Source organism: Mesoplodon bidens (assembly GCF_964165515.1).
Source record: "Mesoplodon bidens genome assembly, chromosome: 5".
NCBI lineage: Eukaryota > Metazoa > Chordata > Mammalia > Artiodactyla > Ziphiidae > Mesoplodon > Mesoplodon bidens.
The window spans coordinates 5924228-5940853 of record NC_138161.1 but is presented as its reverse complement, the minus strand read 5'-3'; the positions used below and the strand labels follow the sequence as shown (position 1 = coordinate 5940853).

At 44.6% G+C, this 16626-nt stretch overlaps 1 protein-coding gene across 2 annotated transcripts in view; it reads right to left on the bottom strand.

Moving 5' to 3' along the window:
• Positions 1-16626, bottom strand: part of DSCAM (DS cell adhesion molecule) — a gene marked incomplete at both ends in the record, with an annotated part of 733770 nt that overhangs the window by 89858 nt on the left and 627286 nt on the right. For both annotated transcript variants that reach the window (XM_081235410.1, XM_081235409.1), the window contains 3 exons: positions 5286-5441; positions 11581-11727; positions 13362-13602. In XM_081235410.1, coding sequence (XP_081091536.1) covers positions 5286-5441; positions 11581-11727; positions 13362-13602 — 544 coding nt within the window. The remainder of the gene's footprint in view (positions 1-5285; positions 5442-11580; positions 11728-13361; positions 13603-16626) is intronic.

Sequence of the window (16626 nt, the reverse complement as noted above, 5' to 3'; positions counted from 1 at the left end):
ATTTTGTGCAAAGGTGAAGGGAGCTTGCAGATATAAAAGGACCCAATCAGCTGACTGTAAGTTACTCGAAGGGAGAGTAACTTGGGTGGGCCCGACCTAATCAGATGAGACTCTTAAAAGAGGGTCTAGAAGTCAGAGAGGGATTTGGAGTAGCAGAGACAGGCTCCTGCTGGTGATGAAGAGGTCAACTGTCCTGCTATGACCACACGACCATGTGACCCTGCTGGGGCCATGTGACAGGGATTGGGGAGTGGCCTCTGGGGGCTGAGGAGATGGTCTCAGCCCTAAGGGAACTGGGTCCTGCTGACCGCCAGTGAGCTCGGGTGAGGATCTGACCTCAGATGAGACCCCAGGCCCAGCCAACACTGTGATTTCAGCCTGTGAGACCCTAAGTGGGGACCTGGCTAACCCATCCCTGGACTCCTGACCCCAGGAAATGGTCAGATAATGAAGTTGTATTGTTTTAAGGTGCTAAGTTTGTGATGATTTGCTACACAGCATAGAGAATGGGCCCAAACAGTCAAGCCACCTAAGAGTGTATCTTAATGAGAAACATCAAACTTATTGTTCTGTAAAAATATTGCCTCAATCTGAAGTGAGACAAAAGTCTAATAAGTACCTCACAGACACTCTGGTCAGCTTTGTTTTTGTCATCATCATTTTTCTGGTCTTAGAGATCAGCCACAGGCAGGGGTATGTGTGTGTGCAGTTTGTGGCTTGTGTGGTGTGTGTGGTGTCTGTGGTGTGTGTTTTGTGATTTGTGTGATGTGTGTGTGATGTGTGTGTAGAGTATGTCTGCATGTGTAGCGTGCGTGGTGTGTGTGTGGTATGTGTGTGTGTATAGTGTGTGCACGTGCATGTGTGGTTTGTGGTGTGTATGTGATGTCTGTGCTGTGTGTGGTGTGGTGCATACATCAGTGTGTGTGTATGTGTGACCAGCCATGACAGCCAGGTTCACCTGAGCCCCAGGCTCCGCAGCAGCTTTTCTGAGCCGTGAGCAGATGACGTGATGCTGAAGGGACACCTTCACAATAGCAGTTGTCGTCACGGCCAAGCAATGCATGAGGCCCCTTTTCTCTTCTGGTTTCCATCAGGCTCCAGTATGTCTGGCCTTTGCACCCATTAGAGCAGTGGTTTCCAAACACTCCTTAAAGTGGACAAATCCTTTTAAGTGTCATGTGGGAGACCCATGCATAACACAGTGGAAGTGGAGTGGCTCCTCCTGAAGCAGAGATGGGAGGGAGCCCCTCTGGGGCCCTCCCCATTACCACTGGGCATCTCTGAGGCCCCCCTAGGAGCCCTTGGACTTCCTAGGAACCTGTGTGAGAATCCCTGCAGCAGAGGAAGCTTTGACATCCACGTGGTGGAAGGCCTCTCAGGACATCCTGGTCTGTTGTGTTGCCGGTGTATCCGCTACTGCACAGAGCACATCATAACCCTGCCAAATGCTGCAGGACTCTGGAATCCTAAGCAGTATTGATTCCGGTTAATTGACAGGCTTTCTCATGGCACACAAAGCCTTCAGTGTCTCCTGAAGAGCAGCACTGCAGGTGGTTAGGCAAATACACACACACACACACACACACACACACACATACTCAGGGTCCATCACCTTTAAGGTGAACCAGGGTGCAGTTTACACTATCATCTGAGAACACACCATCCATGCCTTCAAGAGGATGTATGGCTCAAGATATGGGTAGCCAGAGGAATCAGATATCCTGATGTCTGTTTATTTTTCTCTTGCTCTTAGCTCCACTTTCAGATGTCCTGCTAAACAGATCATTAACCATGGCAGAGAGGGACCGAAGATCACATATTACAGCTCCCGCTGGCCTTCTTCTCACAGAGCTATGCGCAGAGCTTTGTGATGTATTCAGTAAATATTTGCACTTAAACACAACCCTCGCTATTTATATATATGTAATGTTTTCTTTTGTGGAAAAGGATCAGGGCTGAAACTACCTTCTGCCAGCAGACTGAAAATAACAATTGGAAAAATAATAGATTGCGTTTGTGTGTGTTCTCTTTCCCCATGGCTTGGCTCAGATTATATTCTCAGCAAATAAAATGGTAGCAGGATTTCACAAACGTTTTAGAATTCAGAATTAGCTGTCTTGTGTTCAAAACAAAAAGCTTGATTGACAAATAATCTTTTGTGGTCTTGCAGCAATAAAAAATGTGCAAGTTCTCAATGATTGAGCAGTCCTGGGAAGAGGACCTGAGACATCAGGTGTTCTTACAGATGCTGGGAATATCTCCGTGGACCCACAACTATACTGATGGAACTGAGACTATGGACCCAATAGTATGGCCAAGGATCTATATCAAAGATCTATATCAAGATCTCCATATTCTTGGAGAATTCATGTCCAAGAATCTTTATAGAAACTGAGAAACTACTTATGGAACAGAAGACTTGTAAACAAATATTTCAGTTGTGAATTATCCCCTGTAAAAGTAAACATTTTGCCTGTTTTATTTTTCAATTTTATTTATTTAATCTATTTTTTATTTATTATTGATTCTGTTTTTATCTCTTTCACTAGCAAGTGATAAAATTTTCCTTTTAAAGATGATCAGTGACCTAACAACATAATTTAAAATTCCAGGCCCCGTGACACTGAGGGGTGAGGACGTTAGTTTAAGAACTGTTTTGGGCAGAGAAGTCCTAATTGAATGTTTGCTGTGAATGTGTTAATATTTCTTTACTTGCAAGAGCATCAATAAACAATGAAACTTCAACCTGTGCCTAGAAGAGTGCTTTTCTGAGGAGAAACAATAAATGTTGACAATTATTATTTTATATTTTTACATCATTTAATTGAAGTCGGCAGTGTTATCCAAACTTCAAATCATAAGACTTCACAGAAGCATCAACAGGATTTATACTCTGACTTTGATTACGCATTCCTTTCAAGCAGACACAAAATTGTAATCAGTTCTGTAAACTGCTCAAACGTCTATTTATATTAGACTTTGAGTCTATAAGGATGGCTGGCGCAATTCTTCACCATTTCTAGATTAGTGAATTTTTCATGTGAATATGGGAAATAAACTCATTATTATACTAGTTTTTCTCTCCTTCTACCTCATCTCTGCTCTGCTTTTTTTTGAAAATGCTGATGATTTATCCCAAGTAAATACTGACACTCAGCCCTGCATTGCTCTCGCCCACGTTAGCACAAGTGGAATTCTTGATCTCCTCCCTGGTACGCCCAAGGCAGGGCTTTCCACAATTAATCACATCTCCCCATACTATTAGCACTGGATAGGAAAGCAGAGAATAATTGATTGACACATTACACTTTGGGTCTCAGGGTCAAGTTCGGAGACGGAGCTCTATGATTCTAAAACTGGAGGAGTAATGGAAAATGGATCCCAAATTACCAGTCAGTATGGAGCTGTAAAGAGCTTTCCGCTTTTATTGGATTTCTGTACGTTTTTCTGAAAAATGCAGGTGTCAAAATTCATGTTGCTGATCAATTTGCTCTTTAAATACTAATTCCAGTGACATCTGTGTTATCGCTTAGCAATGCAAAAGAAGGTTCCACCCTCATTCTGAAGGAGTGGAGATCAAATAATCACATGTCTAGTGTCAGGAACCATCCCACGATGTGTCAAGCTAGGTGATGTTTGCACACATCACTTCACTTTTCATGTCTTAATTCTGTGCAGTCTGATGGTCATGGAAATTTTGTACATGAAAAAGGTCCAGTTCAGAGAAAGTGAGGTAAGGCGTCCAAGTCCCACAGCAGCAGGTGGCAGAGCCAGCATCTAGACACAGCTCTCCGTTGATTACATTTTAAAAATGAAATATGGCCGTCTTCACCCAGGACATAGCTTGGTAGATATCTCTATGAATGTGTGACTTCCTAATGGCATTGCATTTTGACCTTAGATTTCCCTAAAGAATGCAATTTCTTTGGGCGGCATTGGCTGACACCTGCACATAACTGGGAATAATCACTTGTGTGTTCTAGAAAAACTGAGGGTAATGAGGTTAAGTTTGTGGGCGGGAACTAGAATGCATGAAGGGCTAGAGAGACAAGAAACATAATATGTGAGGGTAGACGGACAGGACTGCTTGGGGAGCAGGGCTGGGTTTGATGAGGGGAGAGCAGAGAGTGATGCTGTGAATGTCAGGGGAGTGTCCTTAGGAGACAGAAAAGCTGGGCAGGAAGGGTCTGCCCAAGCCTCTGAGAGTGTGTCCCTAGCTTTGCTCCCACAGGACACAGTGGGTGAAGCAACAGCATGTTGACTGTCTATGTAGCAAAGGACATCAAAACTGCCAACACGTGGGCAGTCATGGGCAATTGAAAATGGCTCTCCCACCCACACCCTGCCCAGCTTCCTGGGGAACAGAGGCCCTGCAAGAAGACAAAAAAACAAAACTACAGAGCCAAATCAGCATAGAATTCAGGTGTAGTGGTTCCCATCTCAACTCTGGCTTGGGTATAATTCTGAGCTCTGATTTGGAGGATTCCACAAGGGAATCAATTTGATATCAATTGCTCTTTCTTTTATTAAGGTGGAAACTGTTTTCTCACTGTTGCCATAATATGTATTATAAGTTAAATTATTCTTCAAAAAGTCTTCAATAAGGTCCCTCAGGCTTTCCCTTAAAATAATATGAAAAACTATTTTGCCGTACAGTTTTTGTAGGATTGGGAAATAGTCACATAACCAAGTCCAAATTGTGATCTGAAAAATGTTCTATGATTTAAAATTTTACTAAATCATCATAAATTCTTGTAAGAAATTTAAAAAAATTAACATGAAGCTCTCACACTGAGGGCTTATTCTAATGCCAGCACAGCATATGACGATGTAGACCATTACATAATTTTTAAGTGGAAAGATGGAAATGATCAGAGCTTACACTAATAGCTAAAGAGTCACTGAAATTATTCTAATGGGATACAAAACAGGGATGGCCTTGGGATACAGCCCTGGGATAAAAGGTACTTTTGTTTAAAATAATATGTGCCTCCCCACCCCAAGAAAAAAGAAAAATTATAGGGGAAGAGAGAAACAATGGATAAATCAAACAAAGGTGACACAGGAAGTGCTGGTCTGAATCGTGCTGGAATATTTTGGGAGGGCAGCAAAAAGTGTGCATGGAGCAAAGTCAAGAATAGGTGGGTGAATTAATTCTCTGACCCAGCCTTTCCAGCAATAGCTCCTGCCCGGGAATGCTGCCAGCCGGTGGGAGCCTCCTGTGTGGCCCCTGGAGGTTCAGATGGGACCTGAGCTCTCCCCCAACAAGCCGCCCCCTTTCTCACCATCCTCTTTGGTCCGAGTGAAGATCTGCTCGCTTCGCACGCCGTCCCCAGCCCGGGTGAAGGCCAGTACCTGGATGCTGTAGTTGGTGTATTTTTCCAGCCCGTCCAGCTCCAGGGAGGGCTGCGTGGTGGTGACGTTTTTGATCTCACCCAGCTCTGGAGGACAAGAAAACACGAACCTGTTACCGCGGCTGTGGGCCCCATCCTTGCTGCCCAGCACTGGGCCACGAGCCTCCATCAGTCACGTCCTGAAATCATGCAAGGGGACTAGGCGCAGTCTTCATGTGACACCAACGCTCTGCGACATTTGGAAAAGGTCATTTGCACCAAATTGCCACAGAGCACAGGGTGGAAAATCGGTCTGGGAAAAAAGCAATTCACTCCAAGTTAGGTGTTATAAAACCAACGCTGGCACCATGGCTGCCCTCCTGAACTGTCCCCAAGCAGGTTTCCTGCACCCCAGGCCCCAGGGAGCCAGGACCACTATGCTTACTCTGCAGAGACCCTTCTAACTGCTCATCAAGAAGCTTCTACAAGTCGAGCTTCATTTTTCCATTTAAAAAAGCAAACTTCTTTAAGGTAGACGTGTTTTTCAGCACCTAACTTAAGTATATGAGCGACTGCAGCACAGCAAGCCCCTCTCGTCACCTGGAGTGAACCCTTCGGCTGATGTGCCGGGGACGTGGCTGATCAGCTAAAACTACTTCACGTTCTGGTGTGGGATCAGCTAATGACATGCAAAGATGGACCTTTATGCTGGCCCATCTGAGGTACATGATACACGGCAGTTTGAGAAAACTCACGGTGATGTGTTAAATACCGCCTCGGGTGCTCTGAATTTTGAAATGAGCCACTGACGGACGACGGACGAGGAGAGAGGGGCCTGAGGACTGCTCACCTTTAGGGCAAGTGGCCGTGTGTGGGATGTTTGGTGCAGGCTGGTCCCCGTTCCTGCTGTGCCCGGTTACTCAGAACTGGGCTGGGATACGGGGTCCAGGAGGGAGTCCTCCTTGGTGTCTGGCCACCTCTGCACACAATGCACACAGTGAGGCTGCCCCAAAGGGTCTCTCGTGCTCTCTGGCCTCAGTAAAGGCAGCTGACACGCCGTGCGTGCTTCCTTAGGTTCTGGGTTCCCAGGTTAACTCATTTACCCAGCATGACCATGGTCTTGTTTCCACAACCCATTCATTTTACAGGAGAGGAAACTGAGGCAGGCAGAGGCTCAATGGCTTCCCCAGGTCCCGGAGCCGAGCACGGGGGCCGAGAGCATGGGCCGTGGCACCACAGGGCATGGCCGCACGGCCACCGTCCCCACTCTCAGCCACTCCCTGTGGCAGCTCGGTGGGCCTGCAGGGCGGCCTGATGAGATGCGGTTCTGCCGGCTGGTTTTCTCTTCCTGCTCTTTGATTTTCTTTCCTCTTGTCCTTCTGGCATATTGCATGGAAGTTCGGAGATTAGTGGCCAGCTGTTTGGTGATTATGGTGACTGTTTTTACTTTTCGTCATCAAAAGGATCAAGGCTGGACTGGACATAGCAGGATAGTTGAATTTAAAATAAAGCAGGGCGTAGCCAAGGCTTGTCACTCACATGCCAGGGACCCCTGTGTGTGATGAGGGCTATGAGGGGATGGGAAAAATGGGCACAGACACAGCCCCGGACCCCAACAGGAGCCTGATGCCTGTTCCCTCCTTGGGCAGCTTGTGGATGAGTTCTGGGGGCGGGATGCTTTGATGGGGGGAGAGAGCACAGCAAAGGGTGCAGCCCCCCAAAGATGCCTGTGGCCTAGTGTCTTCTGGGGGAGACCAGCTGCTGGCAGACTTTTAGGGGTCACAATCTAGAAACCAGAGCAGACGGCTTATGAAAATAAAAAAAAAATGTTTGCTCCTGTGTGGTCACTGTGCATTTGGAAAGCTGACAATCGTTACCCTCAGATGGGTTAGAAATTCTCTCCTGTGAAGGAAAAGTCTGCCCTGGGTGACCATCAGACCTCTTTCCATTATATTATTCATTTATAATTTTCATTTTCCTGAACATAGATAATACAGGTCAATTGGAGTAGGTTAAAAAATTCAAATGCTAATGGAAAAAGTTTAAGTATAGATCTCATCAAGATCTTTTCAGATTTAGGAACTTCTACATTATGACAAAGATTACACACACACACACACACACACACACACAGTTAGGGAAAATGCAACTTAGGGGAGGTTCTTCCACGGGGCTGTGTGCTGGGCTAGTAATGAGAAATTGACTATATCATGTGACCTCATGGGGCCTCTGGTTTTATGCTTTTGTTTTTATCTTTAAGAAGGACCCAGGGTCTCTACGTCACGGGGAAGTATGAGCTCCAATTACAGTGCAGGGGAAAGATGTGCCGATGGGACAGGGCTGTTCCCCAGTGAGACACAGTGATGGAGAAGAGGACAGTGAAGAGGGAGAAAGGCAAAGTGGGACACCCTGATCTGTTTAAAGAAAGCAACACTTGACCCAAAAGAATTGCACCCGCTTATGAATTACCATACTAATTAGAATTGGTATTTGGATATTGACTCATATTGGAGTTCATATTATTTGGATGAATTAATTTATCACGAACCATGAATATGAATGCAGTCCAACCCCTGTTCAAAATTAACCCCCCAAGGATTTTTAAAAACTACCTGTGCCCCAGAATCGACCACAAAAGCACCTCATTCTCTCTGCTGGGAGGGTATGTCCCTGACCCATCAATGTAGAGGAAGTAAAAAGCAAAATTATGAAAAAAGCCAAATTCAAAACAGCGTGCTTCATTTGTCGTTCTTTCAAGCTCCTTTTCTTTTTTTATGGCTTAAACCCGGTTTCTATCACCTACTTTTCACGGCCCCAGTGGAGTCATTTAAATATATATATGTATGTATATATATATGGGACAGTACAGTAGAAATTAGCACAACATTGTAAATCAACTATATTTCAATAAAATAAATTTTTAAAAATATATGGAAAGTAAAAAATAGTGGTCAGTTGAAATCATGAGTAAAATAATATGAAATTAATATAGAAAATAAATTCAGAAATCATACCATTTATAGTACAAAAAGGTTTTTTAAGAAAAACTTTATATTTTAAAACAAAATAGTTTTATGTTATTTATTTACACCCTTCTTCATTCTTAAAGGGTCTAAGGAAGAAATCAAAATAGGTGTGGAAATCACTTTTCCCAAGCACCTCCTGAACCTGCCAACATTGTAGCTAAAGTCTTGGTTGGCACTTAAACGTTGCTTTGATTCAGAATCTGTCATTTTTGTCTTGAAGAAACACAGAGGGATGAAAAGCAGCTCCAATTCCGATGGAAATAGTGCATTTTCAAAGTGTGCCATTTTCCTAGCAATCTTAGACTAACTGCTTCTGTCAGGTCTTAAAAATTCTTTGACTTTCAGATTATAAAATACTCAGAAATTTCACCGACCTATTGTACATTTAACCTGTCCTATCAAATATATTAACCAGTTTTATCTGGTCATATTAACAATAACAAAATTCTTTTTAATGCATATTTTTAAAAGTATTTGGGGCAATTGCTAATCACAGCAGTAGTAACAATCTCTTTCTCTCTTGGCCTGCACGAGTGAGTGTATGTGTATGTATGTGTGGTGTATTCTCAAGCTTAGCAGGTATAGTTCTTTCCATGATCACTATGTGTTGTGTGTCTGTGGGAACCTCAGGGCTGCAATCTAAGAGCTTGTGCAGAAGAATCCAGTAATTCCATGAAATTCCCTGCGAATGCATAAATGTCACTTCTCAGAGGTAGCCGGTCAAGAATGACTGTTCACAGCAGGTTTCTGAGGGTTTCTTTCTCATCTTTTGGAGATTAAGTGTAGTACTACTACATTGGGCATTAAGTACATCACCTTGAGCTTCATACAGTGAGTAAAAGTATCTTTAGAAACTGTATGCATTTCCAAGCATTCTTTATTTAAAGACTTTTATGTTTTTAAATGTTCAAGTTTTTAAAGTTTTAAAGCGTAAAGGTGACTGACAATATCAACCATATCATCCATCGTAGAACTAAGGTGCTTATAGGCATTATTAGCACAGATGAGTAAAATGTGAAAATGTGATGAACAGTACCCACCGGATTATGGAACGGTTTCCAACAAGAACAAAAAAGGAACGATTTTAGTGTAACACCGCCTTTAGGTGAGTATGTTAGGGTGTTTAATTTCATCTTATTCAAGATGAGGACTAGAAACCAGAAGAAGTATATGCAACGATCTATCACTGTATTGTGTCAGTAAAGTAGATACTTTGAAAGTTTTCGTTGCTCTGTATTTTACTTCTATGGGAATTTTAAAGCTCTGTTTGCAGGGAGGAGGTGAAGTGAATCATCTGTTTAACTCTGTCCCTCCGTGGGGCTGGCTGTGCCTTACTGGGCTGGAGGTTCTGTACGCATCACATATCCCCACTCTCACTAGGCTAGAGCATCCATCGGGGCAGATGCTGCATCCTCAGCTCCAAGCAGGAGTTCAGCACAGAGTAGCTGCTCAGGTAACACGTCTGCTTCGGGGGGGCCCAGAAGGTGAATCAGAATGTCTCCCCCCCACCACCAAAATAAAAAGGGCTTCCCTGGTGGCGCAGTGGTTGAGAGTCCGCCTGCCGATGCAGGGGGCACGGGTTCATGCCCCGGTCCGGGAAGATCCCACATGCCGCGGAGCGGCTGGGCCCGTGAGCCATGGCCGCTGAGCCTACACGTCCGGAGCCTGTGCTCCACAACGGGAGAGGCCACAACAGTGAGAGGCCCGCATATCGCAAAAAAAAAAAAAAAAAAAAAAAAAGAATGTCTCCCACTGCTGGCACTATGAAAAGCGCTACCTCGACATCAAGGGAAACAGATCTGGTCCTCACCTCTGAGACACAAGTCTGGCTGCAGATGTAAACAGCTAAGCCTGGAACTCTGCTATTTACTTAGCAAATTAAGCTGCCTTTGCTAATGTGTCTTCCTTCCTTTATTCTGGTACCAACAGTGGAACCCCTGCAGCCTCTGAGGCCCAGCGTGTTCTGATTACCTGGGTGGGGAAAGCGACCGGGTAGGCAGAGCAGACCCAGGTGGTCCTGAGCAAAGGTGGGAAATGCCCTGGGGGCCTCTGTGTTTGCCCAGACTCAGAGGACCCACAGTCAGAAGAGCTGCAGGAAGCCCCAAACCAGAGGGGAGGCACCTCTGAGGGTTGGATATGGGGACCGGGGGAGGGTGCAGGTGTGGGCCACCCAAGTCCTGGGCCACAAGCAGAGAGCAGAGCCTTTCCTGTTAGGGGCTGTAGATCAGGGTGGGCCTGTCGTGCTCCTGGAGCGGGGCTCAGCCTGGCTCGGTGACACCAGGCCTCTGTTCTGCTCAAGACACTTGGAGCCCCAATCTCACCACTCCCTGAGCTGACCCTCTCTCGTGCCAAGTCTTGCCTCCAAACTGGAGAATTTTGTCTTACAACTTGAAAGAAAAAAAAATAATCACAAAGAAACAAGAAGGAAGGGAGGGGCGTTTCCCTGGTGGCGCAGTGTTTGAGAGTCCGCCTGCCAACGCAGGAGACACGGGTTCGTGCCCCAGTCCGGGAATATCCCGCGTGGTGCGGAGCGGCTGGGCCCGTGAGCCACGGCCGCTGAGCCTGCACCTCTGGAGCCTGTGCTCCGCAACGGGAGAGGCCACAGCAGTGAGAGGCCCACGTACTGCAAAAAAAAAAAAAAAAAAAAAAAAGAAAAAGAAGGAAGAGAGGGAATACAAGGAGGAAAAAAGAAAAAGGAGGGGACAAAAATGGAGGGTTTGGGATGAAAGTGCTCCTCATGGGAACAATAATACTCCTCCCAAGGTGTTCTGGCTCTGGCATTCTTCCTGAACCCCTTCTAGTTCAACTACAGGAGCTTAAGAATTTTCCCTGCTGAGTCCTATCAGGGAATAGGAGGAAGTCAGCCTTTTAGGATACACATCACGCAGAACTTTCTAGATACAGATCAAGGTTTTGGTGCTGCCTGCAGAGGCTTGACATAGATACTCATAATTAGGAAAACACATCTATTCCTAGATTCCCCAAGTGCCACCCCCTCCTATCCTTCAAATTGTTTTTTGAAGGTATATGATTTAAACAGCTGTGCACACCTGTTAAAATGTCAGATATGAGATAACAGAAAGACGTGGGGAAAGGAGAAAAGTACCCATCGATAAAGAACTGCCCACCCTGTGCTGAATCCCACGGTAGGAGGAGGGGGTCTGCAAATTCCATTGCGCATCCTCTGGGGCAAACTCAAAGTTCTAGTTTAATCCCCTTACCTCCGTCCATGAGGTTCGCCCAGTAAATGACTCTGAACCCCTGGAGAATTCCATTCAAGGCTTCCTTGGGAAGTGTGGACCAGGATATTGATATGCTTTCTGGTGATGTTGCTATGGCTTGGACATTTTCGGGGGGGTAACTGGGCACTGAAATTAGATAAGTAGAATCTGTAATAACTGTGGGTGGTTTAATTAGCAAAGCAATATTGAATAAGCAACATTAGCTTAATATTTCAAAGTACAGGAAAAGAAAAAAATGCACTCAATCCCCCAAATTAAGGAAAAAAATGAGTACCATTTCTCTATACAAATATTATGATAACTCAGTAAAATGCAATGACTTCATATGACTTCCACTATCTCTCTTTCCAGAATAACTGCTTCACTTTTAAGCCCCAGGCTTATGGAGTTGAGAACACTTCTGATCCTATTGCATGAGTAAAACACCATTGCTGGTCTGGCTTATTTTCCCATTACCCTTGCAAGTTACTGTTGTAAGTTATATGTACTTTATACAGTACATCTCCTCATACTGAGTAATACCTGGCATGTAAATTGAAAGCCTCACTATTGAAAGTGCCAAAAAGCAGACACGTCACCGTATTCACTGTCCCATCCCCAGCAGGACCCCTTTCAATACTACACCATTCGTCAGAGGAAAGAGCGAAACTGGACTAGGATACAGGCTAGAAGGATATTTGAAGTATTTTCCAAGTGGGTTTATGCAAACCTTAAATGTCGTGGCTGGGAGAGGGGGCAAAACAGTGACTGAACTGCAAACATCAGTGAAAGATGAACATCAAAGTGAAAACCCAAAGGCCTATCTAACCACGCCTGCAAAGACTATGAAGATGGAAAGAAAATCCTGGACTTCTGGTTTCTAGCTGTCTAAGACTTCTCTCCCTGTGAAAACGGTCAGAAATTATAGATGTAAGTCACCATGTGTGTTCTCAAACCTATGACCCAGTGGCATGAGAGGCAACTGCCGCACAAGCTTGCTGCTGGAAGAATCTATCACCTACTCCTACAGCTAACCCTATATCTGACCTCTGCATCTAAAAGATGGTGCTTCTGGACACTAGGGCTCTCTCTCTTTTCAAGCAATGCTGGAAAATGTGAGCTCTTAGGTGGTCAAGGTGGGAGGGTACATTAATTCCTTATGGCCACTAGGGGGCGCTCAGTCACCGTGAGATTTGCTCCAAGGAAGCTTGCTCATTCCTGTTCTCTGGTCTCAGAATGCTTGAAAATAAAAAGCAATCAAAAAAAGAAAAAGAAAGAGAGAAAGAGAGAAAGAAAAGAAGGAAAGAAAGAAAGAAAGAAAGAGAAAGAGAGAGAAAGAGAAAAAGAGAGAGAAAGAAAGAGAGGAAGGGAGGAAGGAAGAAAGAAAGAAAGAAAGAAAGAAAGAAAGAAAGAAAGAAAGAAAGAAAGAGAAAGAAAAAGAAAAAGAAAAAGAAAAAATCCTCCTTTACATTGATTTGTGAGAAATTCTTAGAAAATCAGAGTTCTACATTCTGGCCAGACTGCTGCAGTCATAGGGAGAGCTGTGGTTTCACGCGGGAAAAGCCCACCTCTTGGGCTTGATGGAGAAGGGTGCTGAAAAAGGGATGGATTTGGCTTTGCAGTCAAGGTCTGTCAAGGGCACCGAACCAAGGCAGTCCACGAGTTAATCAGGGCAGCTTCCCCACCGGAACCCCCAGTCCCTGCCGGCCTGGATGCCATTGTCACTGCAAAGCCCGAAGGCGGCCACGCTCTGGGGACCCAGAGCAGCGGCTGGAACCTACCATCCTCGAGGGTGGTGGTGATGACTTCCTGAGAAGAAGGCCCCGTCCCGGCCCGGTTGCAGGCCTGCACCACCAGGCCGTACTGGGTGAACTTGTTTAGGTTGCTGAGGGTGTAAATCTCACTGTCCCCCGTGGTGTCGATACTGATGATGTTGAACTGGAAGTTGCCCCCAGTGCTGTACTCGCGGTAACCTATTTGGTAGCCACGGATAATCCCATTTTGCAGATGTTTCTTGGGAGCCTAAACAGGAAACAGAAGAATCACTAAAGAACACTGTTTGTGACTTGGTAAAAAACAATGCTATTTTCGGATGCTTTAAACCTGTTCGAAAGCCGGTTAATCCTACTGTATACCTATGGCCAAGCTACGGATTATACTCCATGAATAATTTGGATGTTGCAAAGTTACCAAGTAAAATGTGAGTAGCTAAACAATCAAATAAAAAAGAATACTCGAGGTGTGACAAGAGGAAAACCGGCACCTGCCCTCCTCTTAGGCAAATAGAAATGAAATCGAATAAGTGTGGAAATAATCGTAACAGGTGTGGCAACAGTAATAGTAATAGTAGCAGCAAGCTCATACCTAGAGGCTGCTCGTGGCCACGTGCTCTGCCTTTACCTGCGCGAATGAGCCCAAGCCTCACTGCAGCCCCAGGACATAGCACCACCAAGACCTTCATGGACACAGGAGGTCAGACATGAGGGACGGGAGGGGAATCCACCACAGAGCCTGTGCTCTCAGCCCCTCCCCATCATGCTGCCAGGACAGCCGACTTCTCTAAGTGGTGGGGAAGTTTTGAAAGATGGATTGTGTCTGTGGTACCTCTGCCTACGCCAACCATCACCTGGGGAGTCTGATGTTCGTGTTTTCATCCAGCAAAATCTACAGAACTCTGCCACATTGTTCCAGGCACTGGGGAACAGAAGTGATTTTTTAAAAAAAGGTCCCTGCCCTCATGGAGCTTATACTCTAATGGAATGTTCCAGAAAAAAGGTGTTTCCACGTCGAAAGCTGGATGTGAAGGGGATTCCACCCCTGGCAGGAGGGCAAACCTCTTTCATTAAGGCCTGAGTCATTCGGGGATCATTTTATGGTGATTTAAGCTGGGCAAGGTGAGGCTAGAGTTACGAGTCAGAAACAGAACAATTTTCACTGACACGTTGGACTTTTTAAGAATCCAGACTTTTTTCAAGTATATTTTAAGAACAACATCAAAGTGATGCTCTAAAGTAATAAAGGTGTGGTAGGCTTTCAGGCAACCAACAGCTATGTGTGTGTGTGTGTGTGTGTGTGTGTGTGTGTGAGCATGTGTATTTGTATTATGTCTGTGTGTGCATACGTGTGAGCAGATATGTGTATGTATGTGCATGTGTATGTGTACATGTGTATTTCAGTACAAACCGTGGATTAAGGTCTCTTGGGGCTCTGAAAAGCTTTCTGAAAGTGCTTACAATCCCATTGGAGAGAGGAAATACGCACTCAGGAAACTGCAGAAACATCTGAAGCGTTCAGGTGTGTGGTACTGGACGGTGAAGGCCAGCGGGCTTCTCGAAAGTGGCAAAGTGAGCGTGTCTGAAGCAGTCAGAAGATGCTGACCGCAGGCGGGGCTGGAGGGATGGCCAAGGCTCCGGAAGGGGAGGGAGGGTGTGGGGTGGGAGAGAGAGAGCAGCTGGAATGGATTGGGGCGGGGCTGCTGAATGCCCAGGGGTGAGGAATGGCAGACAGAGAGGATCTGCCCAGGATGGGGGTGGGGTGAGGCTGGACCACCAGCAGGAAGAAGGCAGAAGAAAGTCGGGAGCAGACAGCGCCATGAACGAATTCAGCAGATGCTTGTGGATTGCCTACCATGCCAGCCCCCCACGACATGAATGTCGCCAGCTGTCTTTGGGTGTTTGTCTGAGTTACACAAGGGCAGTAAAATCACATTTCTTTTTTCAGACGAGTTTCCTCATTTATGCTTTTCTTGGATCCCACTGCCTTTCTCAACAACTCATCTGATTTCAGGCATTTACATGGTGCTAATAGGTATCAAAGAAACAGCCTGGAAACCATTACTTCTGCAGTCAAGTTGGCAGTCACACGTTGACACAAAAGCACACCCTTTTCTTATTATAAGCAAGTGTCTATGCGCTCCTGCTTTTGCATTGGTGAACTACAACGTTTCACTCTGATTTAAAATTGGATCCAAAGATTTCAGATTTTGAGAATTCCATTACCTGGAATTTGTTTTACCTAAACCACTGAATTGCATTTGTATCATTTGATTAATTAGCAAAAGCAATTTCCCTCCAAAAGCCATGGATAAGTCAAATATAAAACAAAGATATTTCTCCTATTTCACAAAGTTTTTTAATGTTTAATATGGTCACCCAAATATAAAGGACTTTTTAAATTTAAAAAATACTCTAATTTTTCAACAGGCTCCCTGTGACGATTTAAGTCTCCCTGAGATGCCAAGTCAGGATCCCAGGAGAGGAGCTATGGAGTCTGATCAGGTAGGGGGGTGTAGGGAGTGGAGGCAAATGCCCACGAGAAAATGTTCACTCACAGCACCCAATTTAGCTGAATCTTCTACAAGCAGAGGGACCTGCTGGCTGACATTTCCCTTCCTGGGTTTGGGGGAATTAATCATGCCCGTGATTTGGTTGCACAGATAGGTGGGTGGAGAAATCTTCCTTTTTTCACTTTCTGAGGGTGAAAACACATTCTAACTGCTTAAATAGGATAGGCAACACAGCGGTTTTTGTTCTGTTCAGTTTAAATATTTTGTACAAAAGAAATAAAACATTCTTTACATTTTTCTTAGAACTAAATTTTAGTCCTGCTAATTCTGGAGTGACACGAAGGTTATTTTTGTTTATTAGATTCTTCTGCAAAATATTTTGCAGAAAATTATTTTAGTGTTTTTCTTGTAATGATAAAAGTATACAGCCACCATTCCTATGTAATCATTATTCAAATTCTGATATTTTTTTCTCTAAGTGAAATTGAAGTTTGTTTTTGGTTTTCACATGGTCTTCATACTCTATAATTTAGTGACTGATTATTTTTATTTAATATGCTATTATGATCATACTTTCATGTTTACTTCCAGTTTTTAAAAATCATATTCCATGTTTTGTTGAATCATTTTTCCAACAATTTTGTTCGGGATATTGTTTTGTAACTTATTTCTTACCGCACGTGAACCTCTGTGATACAGTGCATCTGTTTTTAAGTTTGTTTATTGGACTGAAGTCCCAGAAGTGGGACTTATTGGGTATC